This window comes from Mustelus asterias, chromosome 4, assembly GCF_964213995.1.
Source record: "Mustelus asterias chromosome 4, sMusAst1.hap1.1, whole genome shotgun sequence".
In the NCBI taxonomy this organism is placed as follows: Eukaryota; Metazoa; Chordata; class Chondrichthyes; order Carcharhiniformes; family Triakidae; genus Mustelus; species Mustelus asterias.
In genome coordinates this window covers 25,582,476-25,603,409 of record NC_135804.1, presented here as the reverse complement: position 1 = coordinate 25,603,409, position 20,934 = coordinate 25,582,476, and the positions used below count along the sequence as shown (strand labels likewise).

The 20,934-nt window shown below is 44.1% G+C and overlaps 1 protein-coding gene across 1 annotated transcript in view; it reads right to left on the bottom strand.

Moving 5' to 3' along the window:
• Window positions 1-20,934, bottom strand: part of LOC144493078 (polycystin-1-like protein 2) — a 91,223-nt gene that overhangs the window by 32,639 nt on the left and 37,650 nt on the right. Inside the window, exons 12-21 of the mRNA XM_078211951.1 lie at window positions 18,721-18,849; window positions 18,354-18,582; window positions 15,981-16,174; window positions 14,045-14,275; window positions 12,707-12,808; window positions 10,203-10,381; window positions 9,877-10,023; window positions 6,782-6,987; window positions 3,552-3,748; window positions 141-321 (exon numbers count right to left, since the gene is read on the bottom strand). Coding sequence (XP_078068077.1) covers window positions 141-321; window positions 3,552-3,748; window positions 6,782-6,987; window positions 9,877-10,023; window positions 10,203-10,381; window positions 12,707-12,808; window positions 14,045-14,275; window positions 15,981-16,174; window positions 18,354-18,582; window positions 18,721-18,849 — 1,795 coding nt within the window. The remainder of the gene's footprint in view (window positions 1-140; window positions 322-3,551; window positions 3,749-6,781; window positions 6,988-9,876; window positions 10,024-10,202; window positions 10,382-12,706; window positions 12,809-14,044; window positions 14,276-15,980; window positions 16,175-18,353; window positions 18,583-18,720; window positions 18,850-20,934) is intronic.

Genomic DNA, 20,934 nt, shown 5'->3' with positions numbered 1-20,934 from the left:
AACAAATGCCTCCACAGGATTTGAATGAACCTCTAGATTGGATAGTCTGGTGACATTACTACTCTGCCACCAAGTCCCCCCCTTTCAGCCCTCGATGGCCTAGTTTTAATTTTAACATTAAGAAAATCATAAGTACTGACCGTTCTCTGGAAGTGCAATAGCCTGAGTCTCACCTTGTTCAAGTATTTTGCAGTGCTGAATAATGTTTGCTATTAATGCCAGCAACTTATTCAAGTTATCCGCATTTCTAATATCATCTTCGAGCGTTGGTATAATATCTTTCACTTTTTCAGGCAAAGAACTGGCAATCCTTTTGATGTCCTATAAATAAAAAGTTCAACAATCAGGGCTGCAACTCTTGAACCTTACAGTACAGCTTCTAACTTCCTGCTGACGTGGGCTTATATAAAATCCTGCCTGGGATTTTACAGGATCTCAGGGAGTAGGCTGGCCGGTGGGAGGCCGGGACTGAAAGGCAGGGCGTGGTGTACCCCCTGACCTCTCCCAGCACGTCTGGCATTTTACCAGCAGTGGGGAAGGTGGTGGACATCCTACTTGCCCACCGTTCAATTGAGGCCCTGAAGAGGCCAATTCATGATCCTTTAGGGCCACTTCCTGCCCTTGTTGACACTAGCAGCAGGTGTGCCGTCCGTCATGTTGGGAGGCCGATAGGTATACTCTGGTGGCATCCTTTCGGCCTCAATGTTGGGAAGGGGGGAATTCCTGATTGGGCCCACAGAGGACCCTAATTCCCTCCACCACTCCAAAGACAGCAAGGGACATCCTTTTGATAACACACCCCCTCCTGCACCGGTGACCCCATCACCACCTCTCTGGGACCTTCCTAACTGGCCTCAAGAAACCCACCCCACTTTGTCCTTCATCCCAGAATAATGTCCACGATATGGCTGTGGCCTGGGTGCAGTCCCAGCTGTGCCCACCATCCTTGGTGGCACTAGTGTGCCTGAAGAGCTGCTGGCTTTCCAATTGGCTGACTGCTCTTGGGGGCAGAGTCTCATCCCTTAAAGGGACGGAGACAGGCTGTTAATTGCCTGGTGGACATAAAATCTGGTCAAGGCCCCCAAAAAAGTCTGAGGCAGGGTTGTCCTCAACTCTCCCGCGCATGGACAGGGCCTCATAATCCCAGCCCTTATATCAACATTTAGCATTCCTCGGTTAGGTGTAGCCTGAATCAAAAGACAAATTCCCTATAGCGGCAACGCCGTGTGCTTTATCTTTCTTCAACGACCAATTCTTTGTGTTTTGGTCTGAGAATTCAGTTCACCTTTGCTGATTGGAGCACATCCATATATCCAGTTATTTGATCAGATGTTTTATGTGTTTTGCTTTAGCTAAACAAAAATTTGATATCTTCATCAATTAGCATAAATTTCTCAAATTTCACTTAAGAGACTCCTGCTTGGCAAAAGTAAAGGCACGGTGGCACAGTGGTTAGCACTGCTGCCTCACAGTGGTTAGCACTGCTGCCTCACAGCTCCAGGGACTCGGATTCGATTCCCAGCTTGGGTCACTGTCTGTGTGGAGTTTGCACCCTATCCCCGTGTCTGCGTGCGTTTCCTCCGGATGCTCCAGTTTCCTCCCACAGTCCAAAAGACATGCTGGTTAGGTGCATTGGCCATGCTAAATTCTCCCTCAGTGTACCCGAACAGGCGCCGGAGTGTGGCGACTAGGGGATTTTCACAGTAACTTCATTGCAGTGTTAATGTAAGCCTACTTGTGACACTAATAAATAAACAAGCAAAGCAAAACAAAAAACATTGAAGTTAGAAAAATGCCAAAAGATGACTTTCCTTTCCTTTAAGCCGCTGCTGTCAGTGTAAGCAGCAGCTATGCTGAAGAACATCTGTACAATATCAGAGGATTAGACTTAAATTTGTTTTTAATAAAACCTGGCAAGGAAAAACATCCTTTGCAACAACTAAAACCTCTTGGACGAGATCCTCAGCCATATGAACGGAGTGGGAATGGAGGGATACAAAAGAATGGTCTAGTTTGGACCAGGGAGCGGCGCGGGCTTGGAGGGCCGAAGGGCCTGTTCCTGTGCTGTATTGTTCTTTGTTCTTTGAGGTGGGAATTGGGAGTTGGGTGGGAAGACTTTATTTCCTTTCTTGGAGGGCTTGACGGGGAGGTAGAGATGAGCGGATGCCAAAGCAGTCACGTTGCAAGAAATACCTCTGCTCACTGTATCATTGGCCCGGTTCTTCAAATCAGTGTAAAGCCTCTCGAACCCTCACCTGCTAGCCCCCCCCACCCCCAACCCTTTACCTCCTGCTACACCTTCGCCCCACTCTAACCACCCCCCCCCCCCCCCCCCCCCCACCCACTATTCCTCATCCTGACTCACATTCTGTGCCCCCTCCTATCCCCGGCCCTCTCATCCCACAACCCGCTCAACCACATTCCATTTTATAAACTCACATGCCCTATAATAACATTTGGAAATCATTCAAGTGTTCATAAATGTGTTAAAATAAACAAACCACTTGAATAGACACTTGAAAAACCATTACCGTCTTCAGAAGTTTGTAAATCTCTCAACACCATTGAACTCACATTTCCCAAGAGCAAGTATAAACAAACTCTGCACAATATAATCTCTGAGTGCTTTCTAAAGCAGCCAAGCTATCGGTCACACATTTCTCAGCAGTGGCTATAAGGCAAGCTCAGCAATTCAGTATCCATCAGTGCCTTTGGTAGCATCCAAACAAATGACTGAACTGCTCAGCAAAGAAGGAAAGCGCATACATCTGTCAAAACTTTCAAGCAGCCAAACAGATGGTTGAGCTGTTCAGCAAAGAGTGGATGAAAGCCATGAAAAGAGTCTAAACAGTCAGCTCTGGATTTCACTTTGGCTAGCCTTTCAACATTATACAATGCAGAATAGCACTCCATCCAGTGGATAACCTATCCTAATGCATCTGAAAACTTTTCATTCTACAATGCTAAATGTTCACTTGACAGTTTGTCAGTCGTCAGAAGTAACAACCCAGCAATCGCATCATCTAGTGCTCACTTACCCTTTGTAAAGATCATTGTCATCACTCAAATTACTAAGCAGAGATATAACTCAGACCACAGCATTTCATGATAAACTGTAATCTTTACAGTTTATCATGAAATCACTACTCACCTAATAAATTATTACTCACCTAATAAATTATTACTCACCTAATAAATACACTGTACCTGTCACCGTCCAAGCTCGACTCTGCAGGTCTGAATTAGGAAGGCTTTCAAAATGTAGTCACCCTGATGCCTGCAGCCTTTACCTCGATTGCAGTGAGTGGTTTTCCTGCCACACCACTGAAATTAATCAACGTTTGAAATGGGGAGCGGGGCGAGGGGAGGGGCAGGACTTCTAGATCCACACCCTGCCCGTCATTTTACTTTCCCACCTGACTCTGTTTAGTTCTGAGCAGGACCTCGCTTTGAGTTAGGCATTTGACGTTTTTCGAAGTACGGTTACTAATTTTCCATTCTGTTGTATGTGCGAAATTATTCACCCAGGGCAGCGACAAAACCATTCTCACCATCATTAAACTCCCGGGCGTCCGTGGACATGTTGTGGAGCCAGAGGAAGTTCCCGATTTATTCAGCATGGTCGCCATGACAGGAGGCTTGGGATTGGTGTTTCGAAAAACCTGCACAATTACGAGATTCACAGGAAAAATGATCAAGGCACTTTCAATCCCGATGATTAACTCCTGCCAACTGATAGTGCGGCTATCTGCAATAACAAAAGATTTGGTAGAACCTGATCAATAGAGACACAGCGACTGCCGATTTTCCTTTCTTGTTTCTGAAAGAATAAATTTGGTACTTTATCAATGATAAACTCTTTTGTGTTTTCAGTAAGTTTGCAGTGATTAAACATGGAGATATTTAGTAGCAATCAGATTCAAAGTTGTCAATGTCACCATTTACAATGATCGACTGTATCTGGGCTTGGATGCTGAGCCCATGATCAAATAATGTGTTGAGTTTGCAAACAGTCTGGTTCATCCTGAAACAATGGACAGAACCTTTCAGCCATTCACGCCAGTGGGATCTTCTGCTCCCGCCGACGGCACACCCCCATCCCGGCTTTCACTGCAGTGAGGAGTCCATTCAACGGGAAACCCCATTGACAATGGCGGGACCAGCCGTGAAACATGCGGGTGGTGTGGAAAATCCCGCCCAGTGGCAAGAGATGAGGGTAGAATCAGTGGTAATGGTATAGAATTTTAGTAGGTGCAGTAAATACTGGCCTCAATCTTCCCAATGTTTATGTGAAAGAAACGCAGGGGGGGCAGAATTTTCCCCCAAAAAGTGTCATGTCATAATGGCAAGAATACCGGAGCAATCCACACCCGCCTGTCTGGTGCACTCCAGAGTGCAATCGTCCCACACTCAGTCATCTTGTGGGGGAGTGGTGAGTTTCACACTGGTACTGGAGGGGTGGGTGGTGGGGTTAGGGCCTAAACATGCCGGTGAGCCTGGCTGCAAAGCGCTAGGGCGCGATTTTAGAAGGGAGACCCAATCTCACAGTGTACTGCCATCTGAAGGCAGTGTGCTAAATTACTTTTGGATAATCAAATCTCAACATGATGGTCACTAGTCTAAAATGGCCGCTTGCCTATAATTTGCAGCAAGATGGCACTCAGAACTCTGATGCTATTAGCCGGATCCCTTGGTCATAAGGAGTATGGATCAGTCTTCAATATTATTGGAAATAAAAGTTCTCCAAAGATCTAGCCTTGAAAACAAACTACTGTTGTGTAAAATCTATAAGATACCAGTTCAGGAGACACAAAACAAACTCCTGACTAAATTGTTCAAAACACAATAAGGTCATGTTATAAATGATATCAACAACTATTGGGACGATCTTACCAAAACATTCTAAGTGCCAAATGAGCATGAAAATGGGAGAGAAATGCACCCTTTTTTTGGGCAAGCTTCCAGATTTAATTATATGGGCACTCAGAAAATAAAATGAGGCAAAGTGTGATTCTCGCCAGAGGGGGAATGGACAGAGCATATTCTCGCCTAATATTACCGGCTCACCACGCTGATCACTGGTATGATGAGCCAGTAAGATCGCCCCTGGGAGTCAGATGGCGGACAAGCTCAGCTTTTGGGTTAGATTACGAGAGCTTTGCTTTCATGGTTATGGAATCTTTTGAACTCTTTGATGACATCACCACTTTGCAATCAACTCCAGGTATGCATTAATCATTTATATAATTCCAGTATGCATTTTAGTGCTGAATTTGGAAAATAAAGTACAGTAAACAAATATTAAATACATCAAAAGCATGAAAAATGCTCCAGGGCAGCACTAAGAAAAACAGACCAAAAGATTCCAGGCCTGGGTCTGATTGCAGATCTCAGTCAGTGCTTTGGTTGATGTGCTACATTTAAACAAAGAGTCTTTTTGTCTAGACAGTGAGGACAAAAAGCAGGATTCCCTCACCTGATTGAATCAAATGATTCCTGCTGGAAAATACATATGCCTGGATAACAGGAATAAACAGATTCATATTCCATTGCTGTATGAATACATACACACATACAGATTAGGAGCAAGAGTGGACCTCAAGCTGCGCTGTCTTTCAATAAGATCATGGATGATCTGATTGTGGCCTCAATTCCACATTCTTGGCCACCCCTGACAACCTTTGACTCTTTTGTTAGCCAAGAATCTATTTAACTCTGCCTTAGAGATATTTAATGACTCTGCCCTCACCGTTCTCTGGGGAAAAGAGTTCCAAAGACTCACAATCCCCTCAGAGGAAAAATAAATTCTCCTCATTTTCATCTTAAATGAGAGACCCTTTATTTCTAAACTGTGTCTCCTAGTTCTAGTTTCTCCCACAAAGGGAAACATTCTTTTAGCATCCACCCTGTCAAATCCTCTGCAGATCTTATATGTTTCAATAAGATCATCTCTTATTTTTCTAAACTCCAATGGATACAGGCCAAGCCTGTATGTGATGCAATCCACAGCCAAATAGTAGGCCAGCCTTCATTGTCTATGTCCACACATGAATAATAAATACATAGGAGAGATACTGATGGGATGCTGAAACTGACAAACTATAACCCACATAGTGACATCACCTTCAGGAGAAAACTGGCAAATCAAACCCCATAAATGTTGTAGATATATGCTTGGGTTCATAAGATAAGTCAACATTTCAGGTCAGATCCCTTGTCAGAGCCTATTATTAGGGCGGCACGGTGACACAGCGGTTAGCACTGCTGCCTCATAGAGAGAGGGACTTGGGTTTGATTCCCGGCCTTGGGTGACTGTGCGGAGTTTGCACGTTCTCCCCATGTCTGTGTGGGTTTCCTCCGGGTGCTCCAGTTTCCTCCCACAGTCCGAAAGACGTGCTGGTTAGGGTGCATTGGCCATGCTAAATTCTCCCTCAGTGTAACCCGAACAGGCGCCGGAGTGTGGCGATTAGGGGGATTTTCACAGTAACTTCATTGCAGTGTTAATGTAAGCCTACTTGTGACACTAATAAATAAATAAAAATCATGGGCGGGATTTTCAGCTGTGCATGCCCCAAGACCAGAAATTCCTGCCCAAGGTCAACGGACCTTTAAATGATCCGTTGAATTTTCTGTCCCGCCCGTTACGATTCCCACGGTGGGTGGGATGGGAAATTTCCAACCTGTGTGTTTCTGGCATTTTCCAGTTTAATTTCCAATTTCCAGCATTCACGGTTTTTATTTTATTTTTTGCCCACTAAATAATTTACCGCAACATATTAACATTTACCCAATTGGTCCTCCTCCTCAGTCACATTATCGGCTGTGCCCCAGAACATGATGTTGGTCAGCATTGTACAGAGCAGGAGAGAAAAGCAGCAGGACACTCGCTGCACCCTGGTGAAGGAGCTCTTTGGGGGACGAGCAAACACTGAAAACCAGATGTGTTGATCTGTGAAGCTTTCAGTTGTCTTCATAAAGAACAGGTTCCTGGAACACATCAAATAGAACAGAACCATTGAGGAACAATTTGAAACTGTCCCATCCTGAACAGTGGTATAAAAACCATTTTTAGTCATGAACAAGGATATTTGAACCAGGTCAAGTGTGATATGGTTCACAAAAATGTTGTTAATGTTCCCCTAGGTCAAATGCAAAAAATAGGGACATGATGCAGTGAATATTTAAGTTTGGATTTGCACCCGCCTCTGGAGTGCTTTGTAAAGTTGCCACCATGATCATTGTTGTGGGATGGATAAGTCATAGAAATCATAGAAACCCTACAGTACAGAAAGAGGCCATTCGGCCCATCGAGTCTGCACCGACCACAATCCCACCCAGGCCCTATCCCCATCGCCCTACATATTTACCCACTAATCCCTCTAACCTACGCATCTCAGGACACTAAGGGCAATTTTTAGCATAGCCAATCAACCTAACCCGCACATCTTTGGACTGTGGGAGGAAACTGGAGCACCCGGAGGAAACCCACGCAGACACGAGGAGAATGTGTAAACTCCACACAGACAGTGACCCAAGCCGGGAATCGAACCCAGGTCTCTGGAGCTGTGAAGCAGCAGTGCTAACCACTGTGCTACCGTGCCGCCCCAAGTCTCCCGGATATCCTGTAAAAACAAGACAAATAGCACAAATTCCAAAATAGAATCATAGAATCCTACAGTGCAGAAGGAGGCCATTCGGCCCATCGAGTTTGCACTGACCACAACCCCTGCCAGGCCTATCTCCATAACCCCATGAATTTACCCTAACTAGTCCCCCTGGTACTAAGGGGCAATTTAGCACAGCCAGTCCACCTCACCCGCACATCTTTGGACTGTGGGAGGAAACCGGGGCACACAGAGGCAACCCACGCAGGCATGGGAAGAAAGTGCAAACTCCACACAGACAGTGACCCAAGCCGGGAATTGAACCCAGGTCCCTGGCACTGTGAGGCAGCAGTGCTAACCACTGTGCCACCATGCCGTCCCAACATGACTGTAAAATGTCAGAAATAAATAATAGGCCCATCAGCATCTGGAAAGAGATGAGTTAACATTTCAAATACACACATAGAAAATAGGAGCATGAGTAGGCCATTCAGCCCTTCAAACCTGCTCTGCTGCCATTTAATATGATCATGGCTGATCCTCTATCTCAATATCATAATCCCATGTTTTGCCCATTCCCCTTGATGCCATTCAAATCTAAAAAATGATAAACATCATCAGGCAAGTTTTTCCATTCAGCACTAAACTATCTTTTCTCTTTACGAATATTGAGACCTGTATTTCCAGCAGGCATTTTTATTTTAGCAATCTATCACTCCTTTTTGTTTTCAGTGTCATGTTTGATTTCAAGGATACAAATCCTGTTCAGGTACATTTTAGACCAGGTGATGTTGTAAATGAGATACTTTATAAATTGACTGTCAGTGATTCTGGAATGATCATGCAGTGCAGATTTTAAAATAATGTTGATGGCACTGGTGAGGCAATGGCCTAGTGGTATTATCACTGGACTATTAAGCCAGAAACTTGCCAATGTCCTGGGGACACGGGTTCGAATCCCACCACGACAGATGGTGGAATTTAAATTCAATAAAAAATGTCTGGAATTAAGAATCCACTGATGAAACCATTGTCGATTGCTGGAAAACCCCATCTGGTTCACTAATGTCCTTTAGGGAAGGAAATCTGCCCTCCTTACCTGATCTGGCCTACATGTGACTCCAGCGCCACAGCAATGTGGTTGACTTTCAACTGCCCTCTGCACAAGGGCAACTAGGGATGGGCAATAAATGCTGGCCAGCCAGCGATACCCAAGACTCATGAATGAATAACAAAAACTTGAGGATTTGTAAACACATTAATTAAAGCCTCACCAGAAAGGAGAGTAAAAATTTGCAGGGATGTCATGGGGATATTGAGTGGATGACTCAGACTGTAGTTCTATCTCAGGTGAAGTTTGATGCAATTCAAACTTAGCCAAGCCCACAAACCAAGTTGATGCAATAACACCCTTCCCGTTGACTCATTGCTACAATAAAATCTTGTCCAGTGTTGATGTCAACAATGTCCTTGATTCATGTAATGCCTTGATTGTGGAACAAATGCCCCATGGCATTTCACAGAGGCATAATCAAAGACAAAAATTGATAAAGAGGCAAAAAAGAAAGAGATTCCCGGAAAGATGATCATTTGCTTGGTTAAATAGGCAGATTTTAAGGAGTAACAGAAAGTGAGCTGGGAGGCTGAGAGATCCACAGAGGAAATTCTGGAGCATGGGACTGAGAGGCAGCACATTCAGTGGGGAGGCAACAAGAGGTGGGGATTCGGAAGAGGCCAGATTCATAAGAATAAAAAACTCCAGAGTTGGCTGTATTTCCAGCAAGCATTTTTATTTTCGCAATCTATCATTCCTTTTTATTTTCAGTGCCATTTCTGATTTCAGAATTTGGGGGGAGGTACAGGAGGCGGAAAAGCCATGAAGGGATTTAAACACAAGAATGAGAATTTTAAATTAAAATCAGTGAAAGACTGGTAGCCAATGCAGGCCGACAAGGATAGGGTTAATGTGTAAGTGTGTCATCCTCCGGGATAGGAGATAGGTATTTGAATTTCCGATTATTTAAATTTAGCATTTACAAAATATAAAATGCCAAATTAAGATTCCATTAATAACAACAAAATCTGAGTCTACTGATGGTATAGTCAAGCTAGGTTGATTACGACAGAGTTTAGAAGGCATGAGATGAATTTCTGATCTGCATTCATCCATTACTGAGCTGACACCTCAACTAAGTGTATCCACTTGGCCCAGAACTGAAACAGTGAAATAATCCATGAACAAAATTACTCATAAGGAGAATCAGAGTTTTACCCAAAATCTTTCATTTCTGCCTCAGAAGCAAGAGGGAAGGTTTGGTCGAGGACAAACTCTCCAATGTCAACAGCTAACCAGCAATTGCAGAAAAAGTACCACTGTTCCCCTGTTTCAGGATCTTGTATAATTACGTGGCTGATGTACCTGCAGTTAAAGAGATGTTGCATAAATTTTTTAAATGAATCCATCCAGTGGTCATCTTATAAGTTGCAAGTTAAACTTCATCAGATTTGAAACTGTCAACAAATCAGCAAAGCATGTACCTTGGAAAAGAACACAGGATAGTGAAAGCACCAAGGAAAGAATCAATAAGTGACATTTACCAGGACGGACTGGATCCTGAATTATTGTGCCACACTCTAATGCTGTTGAGATTGCCCAGTGGGAAGGGAGTGGCAAGGAGAAACTCATCTACTGAACCTTGCTGAAATAATGGTTTCTTTGGGTCAGTCAAATGATGGGAATCACTCTGGCCTGCTGAACCATAGAGAGTCATTACCACCTGCGTAAGTGAACAAAGACATTTGTTATACATCGACAACGATTAAATTCCCATCTTTCAGCTCAGCAATGGCGATGAGCTTGAACCTTACATATTATTACGAGTGGGGAAATAAGCTGAGGTCCACTTGAAATCTAAATGAGAGTAATGTTCTGGGCCTAGTGACAAGAAAGGATCAGTAAATCATCCAGGAAAGTTGTGGCAAGTACATAAGAAAGTTTGGTATGACTCAATGGCGCATCTATGAATGCCATCGCACACAACCATTCTCTGATCGTGCTGAGTTGTTCCCTTCAACCACTTTGCACCATTTTCATTGAATTCAGGCAAGAACTAATTCCCTCGGCTACCTGTGCATGCTGGTGACACCTCACTTCCTGCTGATACCGGCACAGCTCCTACAGCTGAAGCACCCTGGGATATGTTTCTGTAATAAAGGCCGCTAAATATCAATGCAAATTCTTGCTGTTCAATTCCCTGTAGACTGTGAAGGGACTGTAGTGAAATGGGTTAATTGAACATCATGGTAATAAACGTATCACGGAAAGGTTGGTCTCTTCAGTTGTGCTGGAATATTATAATCCAAGTTTGCCTACAATGGCGGCCGTCCATGCATCCTTAATAGGCCATCAAGCTGTTTTCATTCAAGTCCAGAAGAATGGCAACACCAAGACTGTACACTTTAATATTGGCAGAAACAAAGCAATGACATCACAGAAACATGGAAAATAGGAGCAAGAGAGGAGCTGATCATCCAACTCAATAGTTTGATCTCATCTCCGCTACCCCGCCCCCCCACATACCCCTTGAGCCCCTTCACTCCAAGAGCCATACCTAACTCCTTCTTAAAAACATACAATGTTTTGGCCTCAACTACTTTCTGTGGTAGTGAATTCCACAGGCTGACCACACTCTGAGTGAAGAAATTTCTCCTCATCTCAGTCCTAAAAGGTTTACCCTGTATCCTCAGACTGTGACTCCTGGTTCTGGACACCGCCATCATTGGGAACATCCTTCCTGCATCTGCCTTGTCTAATCCTGTTAGAATTTTATAGGTTTCTATGAGATCTGCCCTTATTCTTCTGAACTCCAGTGAATACAATCCTAACTGACTCAATCTCTCCTCATACGTCAGTCATGCCATCCCAGGAATCAGTCTGATAAACTTCGCTGCACTCCCTCTAGAGCAAGAATAGTCTTACTTAGATAAGGAGACCAAACTGCACACATTCGAGGTGTGGCCTTACCAAGGCCTTGTATAATTTTGTCAAGACATCCCTGCTCCTGTAATCAAATCCTCTCGCTATGAAGGCCAACAAACCTTATTATCGCCTGCTGCACATGCATGCTTACCTTCAGTGACTGGTATACAAGGACACCAGTCTGAGGCCTATTTAATGGCAGTGGTGCAGGCTATGCGCTCCCATTATTGGGCTAATGTGGGCAGATAATTTAGTAACAGGCTCATTTTAATGCTTGGAAAGGAATCCTGGGGCGTCTTCCAGTTTCAGCAAGTCAGGTCTGGAGGGAAGGGAAAGTGGAATCGGATTGCTAAGGGAGTAGTGTGATGAAATATTTCCCACTCACTAGGATAGATGAACCACGATGACATAATCCAGGACAAGTAGTGCACTCACCCCTTCCCCCACCCATCACACACTCAGGACGCAACAAGCTTGTTTTGACAATATGATCCAGCCTTGTAACCTCTGTCACCATGAAGGGGAGGCAGGAACAGCAAATTATGGGAACATAATAATCCCCATTGTCTCCTCCCTAGTCTCATTCCACCTTTATTTGGACACATGACATTCCAAAAAACATTATTTGCGACTTTGGATCTAAGTTGTTTTTCACGTGCATGCATATCCATAATGTCACACCGTCCACTGCCATACTTCAGCCTGTGTTGCTAAACAACTCAGGCAATTATGTAGAGCGATACATAATGCGAGCACCAGAACATGTGTCAAAGGCATTTTTATTATGGAGTTCTGGGAAGCAGAAATAACAACTCCTTTATTGACCCTGGGTCCCCTACCCGATCTATGATCATCAAAGACAACACTCACTGTCACAGGCCAACCAGGAATGAGCACCTTGAATGTTCTTAACAGCTCACACTCAAGGAACAAGAGTATAATATAAAACTTTAATCAGTTATACTAATGATTGCAACTTGTGAAAATGACATCTCTCTCCAATTATGACATTCAATTCCTAATTGCTTTACTCTTGCCAGAATGTCAGTCGGTTATTTTAAAGCTCCCCATTACTCTATTAACATTTCAGTTCTACAGCGTTCGTATTTTTCATTTGCCAGACCTTAGATGAAGTCCCTGCTCCTCGTCGATGGCCAGTGAAAACTTTCACCAAGTAATGGTATTTGGCAAACGGATCATTATCGGCAAGGACAGTTTTTTTCACCTATGTGCAAGACAGATTTTAAGCAAAGACAATTCAATGGCTTCCAAATTGCAATGTTTAGGTTTTTATATAAAACATTATGTTTAGTCATTAATTATTTTTAAGACTGTGCAACGGCTGATGTTATAGTTGCTGTTCTAGATCATTTATCGCTGAAATGTGAACATCAGTTCACCAATGGCCCATGATTCCCACTTGGCAAGATCCCTTGATCTTATCAGGCGCTCAGAGGAAATTCCACGTCAGTGAATAAGATCACTGAATGGAGGAGGGAATGGAGAAAATGTGGAAACATTTAGAAGCTGACACCAAAGTGGAATCATCAGAGGCCTTAGAATAGGCAATTCAAAATAAAATTGTTTAGTAAGACTGACTGATGGTTCGAAAATCTTGTAAGCTGACTTTCACTGGTGCAAAATAGATGTTAGGAAAACGACATAGTCCAGGATTTTCCGGCTGCTCGCGTCCCACCGCTGCTGTCAGCAAGGACGGAGAATTTGGCACTCAGCCAGATCTCTGCAGCAGGACCAGAGAAACCGACTGGCATGAATGGCCGGAGAATCCCGCCCATGATCTTTCCTTTTAGTAGGCAGCAGGGTTTTTAAGCAGTACACTGGGAGGTTATCATGGTGTAAAACAGTAGCTTGCTTTAACACATTCCGTTCAATATTATATTCACTAAAACAAATTAGTAAATAATCGTATTTTGACCGAAATGATATTGGTGCATGGTAACATCAAACTGACCTGTAATACCAATTGAATTAAAAATTGAAGCTTGCATTTTTCCAGCACCAGATCACCAGATCATTTATTTCCATCATTTTGAAGCACAATAGCATTTTCAAATTGCTTGGTTGCAAGTTTAAAAGTTTATTTGTTAGAGTCACAAGTAGGCTTACTTACACTGCAATGAAGTTACTGTGAAAATTCCCTAGTTGCCACACTCTGGCACCTGTTCGGGTGCACTGAGGGAGAATTTAGCATGGCCAATTCGCCTAATAAGCGGATTTTTCAGACTATGGGAGGAAACCCACACAGATATGAGGAGAACGTGCAGACCCAAGTCAAGAATTGAACCCAGATCTTTGATGCTGTGAGGCAACAGTGCTAACCACTGTGGTTTTAAAGTGGAAAATACTAATTGACATGACTTTGTTACATCTGTTTCTTAATTTGTAATTCAAACAGTTACTGAAATCTCAAAGTTACAGCATCTTATGAACAGTTTCTTACCTTTGTTAAATCCTGTCTATCTTTCATTCGAGCCCAAATAACCAGGATGATGTAAACTCCAAAAATGGCAGCCAGCAACGAGACCACCACAGAGTTGTCTTTGATCTGAGAAAATAACTTGACTGTGTCCTTGACATCCACCGTATTGGGCAAGACCAGGATAGAGGTAGAAAATAAACTAAAGTGGTTGCAAAGACATTGCGTTCTGTTTTGATTTGATTTTGGACCCACCTACCATGATAAAGATGGAACAAAGAGGTATCATTCTTTCTTAGTATAGAATCATAGAATCCTTACAGTGCAGAAGGAGGCCATTTGGCCCATCAAGTCTGCATCGACCACAATCCCACCCAGGCCCTATCCCCATAACCCCACTTATTTATTCTGCTAATTTCCCTGACACTAAGGGCCAATTTATCATGGCCAATTAGCCTAACCGGCAGATCTTCGGACTATGGGAGGAAATCGGAGCACCTGGAGACACAGGGAGACACAGACACAGACGCAGACACAGGGAGAACATGCAAACTCCACATAGACAGTACCCCAAGCTGGGAATTGAACCCAGGTTCCTGGTGCTGTGAGGCAGCAGTGCTAACCACCGTGCCACCGTGCCACCCAATGAAAGACAAATTCTATCTTAGAAAATTGACTGGAGGAAACTCCTCTGTGTAGGCTGGAGGCTTGCGAGGAGCGCCAAACTAAAGAACAACATGTAAATCCCAGTTCATTTGAGAAAATCGAAATTTGTCCTAATTTATAGTAATTCATGTTTGACTTTCTCTGGAATAGGAATGGTGATTGGTCCCAGCAGCCAGAATGGAGAACAATGTAACACTCAGTGCTGGTCTGTTTGCCAACAATATTTCTATATATTTCTTGTCAGGAAAATATTGGGGGAATGCAGTAAATTAGAATATTCTCTGCTGGTTAAATATTTTTTTTTAAACTGTTAAAAAATGTAAGATGCTTAAGGCAGGGACATTAGGTATGTTTTTGGAACTAATGCCTTTGATATGTTGTTGAGACTACGTGTGTTTAGTTGTGTGTGATCAAGAGACACTGTTAGCTGAGGCATTGAGCTCAAGTAGCTGGGATGGTGTCAAATCAGAGTTATGCATTGATTGACATCCTTACCTGCCTATTTTGTACATGTTGCCAGCATGAAAACAAATTTGTAGAGAGATTGAGCAGTTTAGGCCTATACTCTCGAGAATTTTGAAGAATGAAGGGAGATTTAATTGAGATATAGAAGTTACTAAAGGGATTGACAGGGTAGATGTAGAGTGAATGCTTGCTCTTGTGGGGCAATCTAGAACAAGGGGTCATAGTTTAGGATAAGTGGGAGCAGATTTAAAACAGAGATGAGAAGAAACTACTTCTCCCAAAGGGTTGTGAATCTGTGGAATTCATTGACCCAGAGTACGGCGGATGCTGGGACATTGAGTAAATTCAAAGAGGGGATAGACAGATTTTTAATTAGTAATGGGTTGAAGGGTTATGGAGAACAGGCAGGGAGGTGGAGTTGAGATCAGCCATGATCGATTTGAATGCAGAGCAGACTCGAGGGGCTGAATTGCCTATTCCTGCTTCTAGTTCTTACGTCCTCATATAAGATACAGGCACCGTGACAATATGACAATGCAATCAGTCAGTATCTCAGCACCTTCTAAATTCTGAATCAACACAGTTGCACAGGTTTTAAATACACAAATAGTTTTCTTGCTTGATGCAATGCTATTTTCCATTTACAACATAAGCCTGCTACTGATAAGCACTGGTCAAAATGCTTCGAGGTACAACCTGATGGACTGATAACTTGTGATTTTGCTACATCAATGCTGCATGGAGGCCTGTAACATGTAGCAGCTTAGAATAAGCCATGTTTTTATCAGTTACAAAGTATAATATAGTATTGAAGCTTCACTTCTCTTACCTTACATCCATATGTTGACCAATGATGCTGTACTTCATCCCAATATAAACATTTAGTACTGGTGGTACTTATCATAAAATCTGTACTGTTGGCCTGTGAAATGTTTGACTGTTGGAGAGGCTTGGCTGCTAAATAACAAGTACCGTTCCTGCCCATTAACATTTCAGGAGTTATTACCCAACTGAAGGCTTTGACTGGAAAGACATAAATAATGGAAAACATATGATTTATTATTACCAGGTAAGATTCAAAATAAAAACTTAAAGAAGAGATGGCATATATAAAAAGCCACATATACTGTACTGAATCTAAGGACAGAATTGAGGCAAGGCGCCGTGGCGGGCAACTCCAGCGACACATGTATCGCCGGTCGGAATGTGGGATTGTTAATTATGCACAAGCGTGTTTCCCCCCAAATCACTTAGCTGGTCAACAGCTGATTCATCTGCCTGCCATAGGCTGGTGGGTTCAAAGGTTCTGACACCATATTTAAACACCAGTCCCACTGTTATAACTCAGGAAGTGGAGATGCCGGCGTTGGACTGGGGTAAACACAGTAAGAAGTCTAGCAACACCAGGTTAAAGTCCAACAGGTTTATTTGGTAGCAAAAGCCACAAGCTTTCGGAGCCCCAAGCCCCTTCTTCAGGTGAGTGAGGACTTGAGAAGGGGCTTGGGGCTCTGAAAGCTTGTGGCTTTTGCTACCAAATAAACCTGTTGGACTTTAACCTGGTGTTGTTAGACTTCTTACTGTATAACTCAGGAAGCCAGACTGGAAAGGAGAATAGTTTATTCACAGAATACAAAGTGAAACAACTACTGTCGTATACACACAGTACTCCACGCCTGGGACAAGTAGTTCAGCAGGCCCAGTCCTGGGTCTGCCTTATAAAAGGTGTAGGTAATGAGTTCTAGCTGGGCAAGGCATTGCCTGTTACCGGGGAGCTCAGACTTAATGAACCCCAAAGGGAGATCAATCAGTGATTTGCACGAATGTCATGGGGATTATCACACCCGCACATCACCCTCTCCAGCCCACCTGTTTTCTCCAGACTGTGTAGTTGTCAGCAACCCAGAACGAAAATGCTGGCAGCCTCAAGAAGAGGTTCATTCCTTGATTCAGCCATCCTCCCCCCCACCCCCATGCCCATCACCTGCGAGGCACTCATGCCCCACTTGGACCTCTACCCAATGCATCTGGAGTCTTTGTGCAAACCCTTCCAGTAAACGGTGAGGTATTCCTTTGGCCCCCTTATTTGTGAGCTTATCTTGCAGCCTTGTCGGGGTCCAGCTTCTCTTCCCTTGGTCTTCCTTCTGCCTTCCATTGTTCATCTTCTTCATCCATCTCCTTGCCCCTCTGTGTGCCATGGTGCGCCCCCACCCTTACCGCCATTCTCTGCACAATCCCCCTTCCATATTGCGTCTCTTGTCTTCATCAGGCTACCCTCCACCACCACTACCACGCACCACACCCCCCCTCCCACTCCCACCTCACCTCGCACTCCATCCGCAGTTGAACTTCTGACCTTTGTTGCGGTGGCTACAGGAGCCCCACTGCATAGTGCTGTCCAGATAGACACAATCCAATGCTCCTGCATAGAGAAAGCAATCTTGCTCCAATTAAATCCCTCTCCTCCTCAGAGAGCAGGGAGACATTTTCCCACGGCCTGCACCCTCCACACTGCTTGAAACTATTCACTCCCATGAATGTTCCCACATATTTACCCCACCCCTCCTGTTTTGCCATCCCTTTTCCTCCATCCTCCTCCTCCTGTCCTCCCTGATAACTTTCTACCTCCTATCCAACCCTCCGGTGCTCAACCCTATTCCCCGTCCTTGGTCGGAACTTTCCAGCCACCCCATTCACAGTGTGTTTTTCCACAGCAATGGCGGGTTGTCATTGGCTGCCGGCAGAATATTCTGGTCCCACCAAAGTCCATGGCGTTTTGCATGGCTTACCCGTCCCGCTGTCAGGGAACCCGCAGCGGGAGTAGACTTCAGTGGGATGGGACGATCCCACCGGCAGGATGGGCTGGAAATCTTTATAGACCAAGGGGTCAGCCCCTTATCTTTATTGCTACTGCCCCTCTCCTCCATCCTTCTCTCTGTTGGTTCTTTTCTCCATAACCTCTTCTCTCTCCCGCTCCTTGTCTCAGTCCATTTCCCTGTCCCCTTACTTTCCCACATCTCTACTTTCCTCTTTCCTCCTTTTTTCTTGATCTAAATATTTCCCTGCCCTCTAACCCTGCCTTCCAAGAATATGGCACGTAGTCTTGGGTGCCAAAAATTTAACTTGTGAAGCTGTTCTCAATCTCCCAGTACGATATTCACATTCATGGCTTTCATAGTAACAAAATCAAATGATATCATTTTACCTTCTGTATTGTTTGGCGGAACGAAACTTGTTTCAAATTCATATAGTGTCTCATTGGGTTTGAACGCATAGCTGAAATACAGCTGAACTGATGTAACAGGCTTGCTTTCTACGGAGATTACAATAGCCGACTCAGTATCAGTTACATGGAACTTATAGATGACTGGGTTCATAAATGTGGTATATGTAGCTGGGAAAAGTTGGCTTGAGTTTGACCTGGGCAGTAGAATCTTAAAAAGGAAAAGAATGGCAACAACAGTTAATTAGATTCGATCGGTGTCAAAAGAGTAAAAATAAAACTACACATGAACAAAGACAAATTGCAATATGCCTGTCATCGCTTTCTTTACAGGATTATTTGTAATTACCTCAATGTCGGTGGACATATTATTAATCTTTAATTCTGTGCCATTTGAAGATAAAGATATATTGGTCATAGATTCACTGATGTTACTTTGCTCGATCCAGATGAAGGGATTTTCTTTAAAATTAATCATCTGAAGGTGGAAATGGGAAAAAGTGCAATTAATCAGAGAGGAATTTCTTATCAGCAGATTAAGCATTCACTGTTACCGCCAGCATAATTGATACTCTCTTGCATAGAAACATAAACATAGAATATAGGAGCAAGAGGAGGCCATTTGGCCCTTCGAGCCTGCTCCGCCATTCATCACAATCATGGCTGATTGTCCAACTCAATAGCCTAATCCTGCTTTCTCCCCATAACTTTTGATCCCATTCGCCCCCAAGTGCTGTATCTAGTCGCCCCTTTATTGTTGTTCGTCCATCGTCGTCGATGAGGACCTCGACCATTAGTCATTATGAGGCTGGATGCGGTGTGTCCGAAGATGACAGATCAGGCCAATTCGGGCACGGAGTGTCCTGGCACACATTGGGCAAACTTGTGTAGGCACTGTAGTTGTTGTGCTGGTGGCTCTGGACCTGCGCAGCTCGCGCTTAAGTTGTGCTTCAGCATTGCACCTTGCTTCATAAGCTTGACAGCCCTTGTGGATGAGGCAGCGCCAGGTAGGGTGGTTTTGTGCCAGCGTTTCCCAGGTGGTCGTGTCTATGTCAAGCAACTTCAGGGAGGCCTTGAGTGTGTCTTTGTAACGTTTCTTCTGCCCTCCATGCGAGCATCTTCCAGCAGAGAGTTCCCCAAAAAGGAGCTGCTTGGGTATGCGCTCGTCCGGCATACGGATGACATGACCTGCCCACCGGGTCTGTGCTCTCATCAGCAGTGTGTGGACTGATGGTAGACTTGCTCTAGAGAGAACTTCAGTGTCTGGTACTTTGTCTTGCCATCTGATGCGTAATATTCTGCGAAGACAAGTCATGTGGAAATGATTGAGCTGTCTTGCATGCCTTCGATACACAGTCCATGTTTCACAGGCATACAGGAGGGTAGTGAGTACCACGGTGCTGTAGACCTTCAGTTTCATTGTTGGGCTGATTCCTCGACGTTCCCATACAGTGGAACGCAGTCTACCGAAAGCAGAACTTGCCTTTGCTATTCTGCAGTTAACTTCTGTATCAATAGTCACTGTTTGGGAGAGGGCGCTGCCAAGATCCACTGCCTGTAGTTTCTGCCCTTTGATTGTGATTATGGGTTCTGTGTACGGTGCATGAGGAGCAGGCTGGTGCATGACTTCAGTCTTTTTAATGTTGATGGTGAGTCCAAAGTTGTCACAAGCCGTGGAAAATTTGCCCATACCGACTTGTATCTCTGGCTCTGAGCCAGTATACAGGGCGCAGTCATCGGCAAAGAGGAAGTCTCTCAGAATATTTGATCCCATTCGCCCCCAAGTGCTATATCTAGCCGCCTCTTTATACCGAACGGTATAAGCAGTAAAAGCACCAGCGAAATATGAAATACTCCCAAGCCGAGCCTGCCTTCAATGATTTGCTGACTGTTGCTTGCAGACTAAGAAATTGCTGGCCAGGGAATGTCCTTGCTCCATCATAACAATACTGTGATTGTATTGTGTATGAACACAAGGTAACATCACTGACAGTAATTTCTATCTCAAATCCTTCATGGATTATACTTGGATGGTCCCACAAGTGCACCAAAATGTTTGAATTCTTTGAGTGTACCTGATACAAAGATTCTTTAAAACAAAAGGATGAAATGAGTGTACTACAAAAAGGCTGGCAACACACCACAAAATGATTGACTTGTATTTATTCCAATTATATATACATTATTCACTGCTCATGATGTGATCTCTGTGTTAGGGAGAACCAAAGCAGATTGAGTGATGGCTTTGTGGAACCACCTTCACTCAGTCTGCAAGCGTGACGCCGAGCTTCCCTTCGTTTGGCATGATAGTGCCAACTCCATTGTATCATAACTCAAGAGGGCAGCACGGTGGCACAGTGGTTAGCACTGCTGCTTCACAGCGCCAGGGACCTGGGTTCAATTACGGCCTTGGGTGACTGTGTGGAATTTGCACGTTTCCTCCAGGTGCTCTGGTTTCCCCCCACAGTCCGAAGACGTGCAGGTTAGGTGGATTAGCCATGATAAATTGCCCCTTAGTGTCACAGGTTGTGTAGGTTAGATGGATTAGCCATGGGAAATGTGT